This window comes from Paralichthys olivaceus, chromosome 18 (genome assembly GCF_024713975.1).
Source record: "Paralichthys olivaceus isolate ysfri-2021 chromosome 18, ASM2471397v2, whole genome shotgun sequence".
Lineage (NCBI taxonomy): Eukaryota > Metazoa > Chordata > Actinopteri > Pleuronectiformes > Paralichthyidae > Paralichthys > Paralichthys olivaceus.
Window position 1 is genome coordinate 10491931 of NC_091110.1, and position 12923 is coordinate 10504853.

The window sequence follows — 12923 nt, forward strand, 5'->3', positions numbered from 1 at the left end:
TTTAAAGGATATATGGATGATTCTTATACCACCTAAACGGAAAGGATGACGCTTATCACATATAAAGCTTTTAACTCTATGTATTATAACTCCTCACAGCATCGAGCAAAGATAGGCAAACCCTAATTGGGACTAATATAAATATATATGTATAATATAAAGCATTTCCCTGTTTGACAAACTGCACCTATAGTGTAGTGAGTTGAGTTATCCATAAATAAATCCAAACACATGTGTGCTGCTGGGATACTGCTTCTTTTGAAGCCGCCTGCAAACACCTCTGTTATTGTTAGCTTTGCTCGTACAAGATCAAAAAACAATGTGAATACTTCTGCCTCTTCACTTTCACCTCCTCCTCTTCATCTCCCTCCTCCTGCGCTCTTGCATGCTCATTGTCATGCATGATAAGTCTCCACTGAGCGCAACACTTCACCATTATTCATGGAAGGAGTACACCTCAAAGCCAGACTGACACATCAAAAGATGTTGATGATAGGTGGGTGCAGTAGTATTTTGGGTGATGAATGGCCCCCATCGTTTGGAGATGGCTATTTTCAATGTTGTCTGTGTTTTGGGGCTATAGTTATCCAACCTTGCACTACTTGACGATACACAGTAGCCACTGTACAGAAAACCATTGCTCCTTGCAGATGGACTGAAGATCTAACTATGCCAATGGAACTGAATGAAAACTTCAAAAACAATATCAATCAGAGCAATATTTTGGAACAGAGACTATACATACATATACAGTTGATATCATTGTCCATAGTTACAGCTTTTTTTTGTCGTACACAATAAGTATGTACTCATAATTCGTCCCTTTGCTAGCATAAATGATTATATGGTTCATAGTAGTTTTATATCCTTTCCTTTTGTAATAAGGAAAGAGAAGCACACCCCCTCTGTCTACTCTGCCTCCTTTCCCATCGCCACTTGTTTTGGAGTCATTCATCAGGAAGAGTGAGACTGAGCCATCAGGGGAAGAGCTGGCAGGATCCCTGTAGAGCTGAGGCAATATTGAATTGATGGAATCATTTAAAGGCCAGAAAAAATTGAATAAAAGGAAAAACGTGGTGCTGCAGCTCTACTGTGTCTAAATATGGCAACCTGGTGTCTCATGCTGCATATAATCTCTTACCTTTCTGAAAATATATTAAATGAAATAAACCAAGCTGTTTTGGGTTCATGACTTTATATATTTTTGTTGATTGTGTGTTTTTTCTCGATCTCGAGTGTCAGTCACTCTTTACGAGATGGTTTTCAGTTTAAAGCCTCATGACATGCCTGCCACTTTCACTTTGCGTCTCTTTTTCTCAGCCATCGACCCAAACACTGAGTCAGTGGAGGATTTGATGCAGAGGTTCCAGGACAGTTTCCGTGTTCCCAACACGCCAACAGATATGTCTCACTACCAGCACGTCATGAACAGCTCGTCAACAGGCCGCCGGAGGGTCCCCAGCCACACCAGGGGTAGGACAAAAAGAATTTTAAAAGTTGACAGTTTTGCTGACAGAATGTCACAAACCTTGCATGAAAAGTCCATTTACAATGTTTGGATGCTCTCTTTCATGTAACTATTTATACAGTGAAATGCATGCTATTCGTATTTTGATTATATGTTTGAGCTGTCTTCGCTCTGCTTTTCACAATGCACGCATACATGTGCATTTCCTTCCCCTCAATCAAACACCTGAGCAGCCATTTAAGCTGTATTTGTGTTTGACAGGCTGTTAGGATGTCACAGCTTGAAAATCAATTTGTAACTGTCTTTTCATATAATACCAAATGGCCCATTGTTTACTCGCATATTATCACAAGATGTTTGCAGAATGTCAATGCTGAAACAAATTATATAGATAGCTGTAGGCTGTAGTAATTATGACAGGAACAAAAGAGGAAGTATCATATGTCAGAAGATGGACCAACAACCTAGATGGTCATTTAGATTGCCGTTGTTGGTAGTGTTAGATGCATTCATTTCAACACAACAGCTGTTATAAAATTCCATGTATAAGCAATTTAAAGGTTGTTTAAATTGAGTTTGACCTGAATACACAATTCCACACACATATTCTTAATCTACGATCTGTAGCTGACTCTGATAACCACCAAAGTGTTGTGAAGACAATCTGTAACTTCATATTCTTCATTTAATCATGACTTCACACTTTTTATTCCGTTTGATATTTGTGGAACAATTTCTTGCTCTTGTCAACAAGTAAAAAATAACAATATACTTAGATTAGAGTTCTCAAACACACAAGGAATATAGTAAAAAGTGACTCCTGTCAAAGTGAAGTTGCATTTAACAGATTTCTGTTATTTGTTTCATTTGATTGACTCACTCAGTTTTATTTCTTCTCAATGCCAAGAAAACTGTTTAATTATCACTGAAATTCAAAATATCTTCATGATAATCATTGGATTCATTTAGAAAAGATGAGAACGGACATTCTTTGTCATACCAGGTTCCCTATCTCTTCACTGTGTTGGCTTTCTGTTTCGTTACATACCAAAGGGAAGTACGGTTTCATAACTGTGAAAAACAATGCACGCTGCAGAGTTGAGATGTGACACCACAGCAATAAATTCAGCTCATTACCAGCAACGCTTCCAGCTATTTTAACCAGACATGTTGTAAAAATGCAGTCTGTGTCACTGGTCGTATCGTTATGACCAGTGACAAATTAACTTTGAAAATAAGACATAAACCATTACGAGTTTACCTACCCTTGACATAATTAAGATCATTTTGGTCACTGTCGTCTACAGTACTCTTGATGCAAAATACTACACTAAATAGTTCTGCATACAACACATCTTTACATGTGTATGTGTTCTGAGGGAGCTGATGTTCTTCGTTCTCTAGAACACTTCATACTGGTGTATTATTACCTTGTTTGCTACTTGACTGGTATCTTTCTGAAGTCCGAGAAAATTATAAAAAAATCTATACGGACCAGGTTCTGTGTGAAGGGTACTGTCCTCTGTGTGTCAGTAATCATAGAGTCTTCTTTTGAAATTAAATAATCAATGGTTACAGTTTGTGCCCAGTGCAAAATTATAGGTCAATACTACAAACATGACAATTGGTCACATACTGAAACTGAGGAGTAAACTCTTGTAGTTGAAGTGGTGTTAAAGGGAAAAGTTGGGGAAAATTGGTCAAACCCAGAAGGTTAGTGAAATAAATGCCAAATTAAATTCAAGTGCACCAGGCATTGCCAAAGGAGTGTTGTCTTCTTTCTTTCTCATGTTGCTCATCTGTGCAAAACCATAGCTATAGTTTGTTTTCCGTGTCCCTGTTGGTAAGTGTTTTAAGAAGATGATTCATCTCAGGTTCTGCAGCAAATACCTGCAAGTTTGTCTTCCTTATTGTGATTGGTAATTAACTTTGGCAGTGTCAGATATACTATCACAAAATAAGCAGTGGGCCACGTTACAGACGACAGTAATAGTGTGTGCGTGTGACAGGGATCCACATCATGCAGGTCTAACCAAGCGAGATGGGCAGGTGGTGTGGAAAACGCCATCTGTGGTTTACAAGAAGTGACAGTGACAGGAAGTGCTTAGGCTGAGCCGCTGAAATGAATGTCACTGACACGACATACAGGGAAAGGCCATAATGAAGACAAGGAGGTCTTACCCATTTTCAAAAGTATTTGAAAAACAAACTTGGTTCACTTGTGAGTGAATAATCTTGCGGAATGTTTCTTGTTTTTTTCTTTAGCTGTCTTACAAAGATCAAGTGGGCCAAATATGGGCTCTTCTTATACGTTAGATTCAGAGAATCGAACGTATAAGAGAGTATTCTCTTGTCTTTTTGAGAAATGTGCCCTAAGTCCAAGCAAGTCCACCTTTTCCTCTTAGGAAAAGGAAAAATCCAGTCACATCTCACAACTCAACCCCTGTGACCAAATTCTACAAGAGCTGAGTAATAAGCTATGATGTTGCCTGTTGGGTCGATTGCTGATGATGCTTATATGTGAACACAAAAACGTGGAGGGAATGCATCAGTATACAGAAAACAGACAGCAAGGTAGAGGAGAGGAAAGTTATTGTCCTTGACAGCCGAGTAGGAGGAGGAACAGTAGATACTGTGAAAATATGATGATGCGTGGGGGTCAACATCCAGCAACACACACATAACAGTTTTCAGAAAATGCAGTTTTTTTCCTTGAAGCCTGAGAGATGGGGGATAAAGCAAACTACTAATAGCCAATCAGTGAGTCTGAGAGGTTTGTGGAATGCAGATTTCCCTAAAATCTGTGTAGGAGTGGGAACAAGAGGAAGTAAGTGAGAACAAAGACAGTGCATCAGTAAAATTGTATAGATTACCAACCAAACTTAGTTGATTAACTTGATTCACCTTCAAAATATGAGGACAAGTCTCATATCTCCTCAGCTTGAAAACTACAGAAGCTGTTGTGTCTGCTCAGCTAAACCCTGCAGCTGCTCATCTACTCTTCTCTTTGGGCGTCCACAGGCCGGCATAATGAAATGTTGCTTTGTGCAGACAGTCCTTGCTTCCCTGTTAGCATATAGTGCCCTAGTTTACTTTCACCTAGCACTCTCTTATACCTGGACTTTCAGAAAGTGTTGGCTCTTGCACAGGTTTTCCATTTTTTTTCCATCTTGGCAACCACTTTAAGAAAAATCCCTCAACACGATTTTTCACAAAGCATTATCAGGAAGATTTAAAAGGTGATCAACATACCTCATTTACAGCTATACAATTATACACATTGAGTGCAATTCCAATCGAATGGCATCCTGTGAAATCTGCTCAGTTATCAGTCACACTTCATGTCTGTTGAGGAGATAGAATAAATATGTGATAATAAAAAAGCCAAAGCAAAGCCAACCTCTGCTCAAACCACCTTTGGGGATGCCTGTCATCAGGGGTCATACTCTGCCTTGATGCTGACAAGTTGTAAATGCATCCATCTTGAAAAGAAATCACGTTGCAGACTTTACTCCTGCCAATCTTCTTCATGTGTAGAAGTAGGCACCTCTACTTCCCCGTGATAACAGCAGAGAATATGGTGTGGAGAGCATGTTACTCGCTGGATCTCAGAGTTACTAAAGAGGCTACTACAAATACTACACTATGTTTATTTTTCTAATTATTTTAATAGTTTTAATTACTGCTTTTTACCAACCAAATCCATTTATAGAATGGAAAATGCATGCATATAGAATGGGTTCGCTCACATTGGATGCATGGCCACATGGCGACAGCACAATAGGCGTGATGCCAGCACTCCTCAGTTTTCTGGGGACTTTGTGTGAGAGAAGAGGAGGCAACACCCTGGACTGCTCCGTCAGTGATCTCTTTCCTGCCCAGGAGAAGTTATTGCATCCTGCTATCAAAGTGTATGTGGCAGCAATTTTCCCATGTCATGTCAAGTTAGGGCAAAAGAGTTTGTAGGCTGGTCTGTGCTACGTGGAGTAGACCATTACAATGAGATGGACACAAACCCGAACTCAACCGTCTGGATATGCGTTTTCCAGCTGTATCAAAAGAGATACTAATGATCTAGAATTGTCACGCTGTGAGGTGCTGCTGTTTGTTCTGGGCTCGCAGTTCAACCTAGACTTTTTTCATTCTTGTATTTTCTTCTCATGCTTTGATACGACTGAGACTGTCACCTTATTGGCACCGTCAACTTTTACATTGCATTATAATTGCGGGAAATAACATAAATGTTGACTGCGAGGAGATTAACTTGCCCTTGTCCCTCGGCCTTTAATTAACATTGAATAGGCACTGCTAACTTAAACATGCTTTGTGAAATGCATCAGTGTTTCATTTATTTATTTATTTTGCAGTTATGAGATTCAGCATTTTATGAGTTCAAGGTGGCTCATTGGACCATCTACTGTTTAAAGTCATCGTTAACATGCAGGGCCATTTCTTATCATACAGTTTTTGCTTTGTGTGATAGCAACACACTGCTATATGATCATTGTGCTATTGTACCTACATGCTCGGCTCTGAGAGCTCCAGCTTTGGGCATTAGTGAGGCTGAGTCCAACAGCTCAAATCGATGTGGTTTGGGACCTCCATGCTCCTCCACCAAACTGATGTCAGCTTAAGAGGATTCTTAAAGGGTGAAGGCCTCAAAAGCATCAAACAGTGGTACCATGCAATTCTGCCCCTGTCTATTTTTGTGTGACCTGCAAATGTCACTGAGCAACATGCACGCCCCAGCACCCCTCTCTCGCTCTCAGCCCCTTGCCCTCTTTTTTAGCATTTTTCACAAAAATGGAATGTGTCGATTTAGGCTCCGAGCTGGAGGTGAAGTTACACCTAAGTTTTCACATTTAAAAAAAAATTCTAACACCTGCAAACGAGAAGTTTATTTTCTGCAGTGGGAAAGGATACAATCTGCATTGACTTGTGGTTCAAACACGTGAGCAGTAGACACAGGTTTTAATCAGCTCTGGCTTCAATCTGCAGTGATGGAAACGTGACACCCAGGTGAATGTGCTAATTTGGCAAGACAGCGAGGTGAGAAACCGCGTTAGTTTCCAGTGCATTTATGACGTCAAACGAGAAAGACACACTCGTCTACATGCTTGTTGTTGAGCAGAATATATGGCCTAACTTTAAATAAGAACTTCCTATATTCGTACCCAATGTGCACATAAAAACTGCTGTGTTTTTTTATTTTTTATTTTGCTTGTGTCATTTCCTAAACCCACAGTCAAGCCCCATGATTGCAAACAGAAACAAATGCTCTATCCTCAAAAGTTGCCCGGCAGGATCCGGGCAGAGAGTCACTTAAGGGGCAGATTTTGACAGTTTACTGCATTTCCATGTGGTGGCTGGAAGCTGTGATAGTGTTTTGATGTGTCAAAACAAATACTTTGACTCATTACGGTGAAGATAACCACACGGTTATTATGTCCTTTTTTTCTCCTGTAATATATGCTTTGAAGTAGCACATGAAAGTAGTCTTGTGCCACATTTTGTGCATGTGTGAAGAAGGAAAATATTTTGTGTGTGTGCGTGCGTGTGTGCGCGCGTGCATGTGTGTGCACGTGTGTGTGTGTGTGTGTGTGTGTGTGTGTGCATGCATGCGTGCATTTGTGTGTGTGTGTGTGTGCGTGCGCACGTTTTCCATGGCGCTTGAATTTATTCTGCGTTCAGCTCCACTTTCAGCAGTCCTCAATCTTCACTGCAGACAAAACACAATGATTACAGCTGTGGGTCTGCAGGGGCTTCTCTACATCATACAGCTGATTTACTGCTTAGTCAGAGTTGTGTGTGTGACTCACATTTTTTATGTGTTTTGTCAGTGAGGGATCTATAAAGACGCAGAGACAAAATGAAAACAAGAAATCTCACAATTATCTGTCAATCTATCTGAGCAAACTTCCTTTCTCTAATTAAAAGTCCTACGCAGAATGTTTTACACTAAGAAAACACTGCAGCTCTCCTAAGAATGTTTTTCCTGCGATGATATAACATGAAACTAGGACTTCATCTGTTTACAGCCTCCTCTCAGACCTCGGTCTCACGATTCCTGAATGATTCCTGAGCGATTCCTGCACGATTCCTGCACGATTCCTGAGCGATTCCTGCACGATTCCTGCGCTCACGTACCAAAGTGCTACAAGGGGGAGGGTTCAGAAATCAAAATGTTCATATAAAGATACATAAACTATGAACCCATTTGTCAGTAAAGACAATCGTCCTGAATTAACCAATGAGTAGCCAATGAGTATTAAATACATTCATACAGGTACAAGAAATCCATCCCCAATCCATCTTGTTTGTGGGCAAATGGAACATCCCACCTGAGACAACACCAAGTCACTCAATGTATATATTCTCATTCTGATCTCATCCATCTTGTTTGTAAGTTTGACGTGGAGTTGGTGAGGAACAGACTCTGGAGCGCTGGTCTATGTGGGTTAGCCTTTAGCCTAGCTTTTAGCCTCTCCCTCAACCATACATAGGCTTTTCCAACCTGACTGCCATGAATCTGACCTGGCAGGTCATCCATCCCAGCATTGAGAATCATTTATAGAAAAAGAAAATGTTCTCCCTGATTTTCTCATTTGCTGTTGTGGGTCATAAAGGCAGCAATATTAAAATATGACAGTTTCACAACCAGCTCCAAAAAGGGCTTTAATCCTGAATTCTTATGGTGGCTAATATGTAGATGTGCACACATGCTGCATTTGTTATTGATTTTTCACTAGTTCTTTTAACCACAGTGAATGTTCTGTTTTAAAAGAAATCAGAAGCAACTGAACCGTATGAATCATACATTCACACCCTGTGGGTATCACTGCCCCAAGAATGACAAGATGATGATGTTTTTTGCAAAAAGCATTGAACCAATTTTAAGCATATTTGATGTAGGGTTGGGGCGTGACCCAAAGATGAACCTGTATCAATTATCCACAGATCCAAATAAAAATGTTATTCTAGAAAATGGAAATGTGGGTTCTTAAAGGTTCAGTGTGTAAGATTTAGGTGAAAGGGATCTATTGGCAGGAACTGAGTATAACATAATCCTAGTGATGTTTTCACTAGTGTGTTTTCTTTACACTAATAGTCCCTTTACATTTAAATTCCTTATATTTACATCTGGAGAAGGTCCTCTCTACGGAGGCCGCCATGTTTTTTACAGTTGTCCAGACTGGACCAACTAAACACCTTTTTGATTCTTTGGTTCCCCTTCCTGTTTGGAAGGGGAGGGTGAGGGGTGTTCAGCTGCAACATGCAACTTCATCACTAGATGTCACTGAGTTTTACACACTGAACCTTTAAGAATGAAGTAAAGAGCCTTGTAGGAGGAGTTTTTAGTGAAACATGTACTCGAGATTAAAATTCCTGCAACAACTTTTGTCACATTTTGGGTAATGAACACCCACTACTGCCCTCAGGGCATTTTCTGCACATATATTTTCAATGCTGGCAAACTGCTCTATATTGATTCTGACCGTTTCCGTGTGTGTGTGCGAATACCCTCCTATATCAGATGCTGCTGATGTCCACATTCAGGTCCTTCATAAAACCAAGCAAAGGCAGCCAAGAGCACATTTTCCGATGGCAGATTCAGAATGATTCTCCACAGTCCACCTCTGTGTAATCTGTTGAAACTGTTTCTTAGTCCTAACCGCACTCTTTGATACTCTGACTCAAAGAGTCTGCAGAGATTCTTTGATGTTGCCTACAGCAGTAGAATTACTATTCAGGAGACAGGTGATTTCAGGGTGTGAGATTTTTCCTTACTATAGATATTGGTTTTGAATTGGTGCAAAATATAGAAAAGTAAAAAAAGAGAACTTTGTATAGTTTACGTCCCGAAACAAACTATAAGCGGAGAATAGAGGATACATCTAATGCATAGAAAGTGAAAGCACACAACTTTGATTAAACAGCGTTGACTCATGACAATGCTTGTTTTTGTAAAAATGATTGAAATAAATGGCATCTCATTTTTTTACATCGAATGCAAAACAACTCTGTTGATATATTTTTCAAATCCTTGAATAATATATCTGTATCAATCGTTCCATCTTCACCACACTCTCTCCCTTTTTCAGGTTTATTAGAATCCCCCACGTTATTAAAAATACCTTTATCTGTACCTGACTCCAAAGATATCCATAATGTCCCCAGTGGGAATAGTGCCAGTGCCACCCTAATAGCAGTTTTCCTGCAGTGGTTTCCCTTTTTTCATTCCAGGATTGCTTTTGAGATTTTATCTTATCAGGCCACAGCATGAATTATCCATTACTGGAGCTACATTACTCTAACCTTTTAACTCCCTGTGAGGCAGACTGTGCCACACTGTCCTAAAGCAAGATGCACTATCTTCTTTTCCTCCACCAAATATTGAGCAAAGCAGTTGTAGAGCATGCAAACCAGAGATACAAGTTATAATGCATATGCTCACAAATTGTTAACTCAAGCCTCGTGGAGTTATAAATATGACCTGTCCAGGTTTCTCGCTTTCAGCATTGTTTTGCTGCAGAGTCAGCTTACAAGCTGAGAGCACCAGACTGTGCATGTGTAGTCTGCACTGCCACGCTGGGTACGGAACGGCTCCACTGTGGCTGTCGTGCTGTTAGACTCAAACAAAAATAAATCAAAAGACAAACATTTTAACTTAAAGGGGTAGTTCACCAAAAAATAGAAATTCACTCAGTATCTACTCACCACCATTAAAGGGATGGGTGAAGTGTTTGAGTCCACAAAACACTTCTGGAGTATAATGTATGTGATATATCTTTTCATTTCTGGGTGAACCATCACTATAACTAATGGTCTATGAAAAAAAATAAAATTTTTACTTGTTAATAAAACGTTGAAAATGAAGGACAGGGGCCAGGGCCAATATCCCACTTCAGATGGCTGCAGTGGCAGGGTAACATTTTTCAGGTGACAGCTGCCATCCTCTGCCACCCTTGGTGGCTTTACGACCGCACGAGCTGGTTGATAAGAAGTGAGAAAACAACACGCAGCGAGGCACCGTGGGCCGCTGCATCTCAAATAACTCCTAACAGCCTGTCACAACTTTTCAGCCCATCTGAAATTCCTGAGTGGTCTCCGTGCACTTTACCATTTGCTTATTAGCTCCAAGTTGGCAGGTATAGTCATAGATGCAGGAACGTAAAAGTGTAATCAAAAGTGTGGAGATGAGTGTACAAATACAGAAGCCACTTGAGTACAAGAGCCAAGTGGTGCCTTGTTAAGCCTCCCACGTTTCCAAGTCCTTTCTCTTCCAAATAGCAGGTAACCCATAAATTTAGATAGTAAAATGTGTCAGCGGAGCTTATATTGTGATGGCCTCTGTAATAACTTTTCAGTGTGCCTAGGTTGTTTTTTATGTGTAACAGGATTGTGTGTGTGCGCGTGTGCGAAGGTGCGTTGAGGGCTTTTAAAAATACAATATGCAATGGCAGAGTAAAAGAGTATTGATGGGGATTATTTTGGAAAGCAAACAGAGCAGTGGGAGTCTGAGGCATGGGAAGTGAGTGAGAGACAAGGAGAGCTGGACCACAGTGACATACCTGTGGGCATTCTCTATACCAATATGCAGCTCCTGCATTTTTCAGCATAGAATACACTGACTGGGAGAAAGTAAATCACAGGTTCTACCTCCTGGATTTCCTCTCCGATTTCCTGTTGTGCCGAATGCATTCCTGATCCTGACGCCTCCAGCCTGTGCTTTTGTTTGTGCTTCATCCCAGTTCCACCAGAGTAGAGCTGTATTTCTCAAATCATTGAAATGTAATGTAGAATTTATACAATTGTATCTCTGATTTGAATTTAATATCTGAAATGAAATGGATGCTCTAAAATTACAAATACTGTGACTTCTGTTTGGTATTCCTGAGATATTGTTTTTTTTTTGTTTTATTTCAACAATCTGTTTACTTTTGGTAAAATTATATTCATCGAATGAAGTTCTGGACATTTTAGTCTTGTCTTAGTCAAAGATAAATATTTTTTATCAATTTTTAGCCAACAAAAACCCTTGACATTTTGGTAATGTTTAGCTAAATACTAGGTAGCCCGCTCCTACCAAAAACAATCTTGTACATTGCATACTGGGCATTTTAATATAAAATAATCTTAAATTAACTACATAAACACGTAAATGTATCTCTGCCAGTGTATCTGACTGGGCCACTGACTTTAAATCTCTATGCTATAACATTTGAAAACAATAGCAATGTCTGAATCTCCTGACATAAAGTGGATGCTTAATAAGTCTTTAAACAAAAAGTCATATGATATTATATCAAATCTAAATGGTGAATCACCTCTCTTTCTAAGGGGATGAGATTAGATAAGATTATCCTCATTAGTTACACTATGGGGACATTTGCTGTATAACAGCAGCAAGGGGAAAGTAAATAGTAAAAGTCATGCATAAAGATACAATGCAAACACAAGGGAATAGAAATACTATATAGAGTGAGGATATCATATTGAAATTGCAGTGCTATAAATGAGTATTGCACAGTTCAAATATTTGTGATGTATTTCTAGCATGTGGTGGTGCTATGCTGGTTGTACAGTATCTCAGCAGCAGTAGGAACGACCTGTGACACCGCTCCTCCAGTCACTTTGTGTGGCAGCAGCAGAGCTTCTCTCCTGACAGTTACTACACAATTTCTTATCTCGGCTATGGTATATTTGAAGTGGTTCCAAATGTCAACCTGTTTTGTTGGCATCATGTTCTCTGTCCCTTCACTGTATCTTATCAGATTTTCCCGTCTGTCACTGTTGAGCTCGCAGTTAGTGTTTCAAGTTGTTGGGGGGGGGGAAAAGTCAGGGACAGACATATTTAGTCATAGTTTTCGATAACAAAAATAACTTTACAGGCCGATTGTATTCATATCCACTCACATTTATTTTTAATATATTAGTCGTATAACAAAAAAAGGAATTTTCAAATTTGCTCTTGCAGCCGCTCAGATGCTGCGCTGTGCATTGCATCTGGTAAATTGTACTTTTGTCCGAGTGTAGATGGCAGCTGGTGTTGAATTTGAGCTGGAAACATTTGGCCCTCTGATGTCAGAGAGCCTGACTGCTGAATGCAGCTGTGCCTTAATGTGATTACCAGTCGCTGAGCCATGTGGGAACCGGTGGTGCTGTCGGCTTAAGTTACCCACAAACACATCGTCACAGACACATACGTACTTGCACACATGCAGCACGGGTATCTGCGCACACGGTGTACAGTGTACACATACAAGCTGACATTTAGCCGCGAGTCTGGCTGCCGTAAGTCGAGGCGATTGGTCTTGCTAAGAGCATCTGAGAAGTCACCGAGGTTGAGCTTAAATTGCGACAGTCGTCAAAATCTCATGCGCATATGTGCAAACGGGAGCTGAGTACGCACACATGCAAATATAAAATTAATGAGCACAAAAGCAAATGCACA

At 40.1% G+C, this 12923-nt stretch overlaps 1 protein-coding gene across 5 annotated transcripts in view; it reads left to right on the forward strand.

Annotated features, from left to right (window-relative positions):
- Positions 1 to 12923, forward strand: part of LOC109626304 (astrotactin-2) — a 261841-nt gene that overhangs the window by 116411 nt on the left and 132507 nt on the right. For all 5 annotated transcript variants that reach the window (XM_069513214.1, XM_069513215.1, XM_069513213.1 and 2 more), the window contains exon 4: positions 1321 to 1473. In XM_069513214.1, the coding sequence (XP_069369315.1) occupies positions 1321 to 1473 (153 nt within the window). The remainder of the gene's footprint in view (positions 1 to 1320; positions 1474 to 12923) is intronic.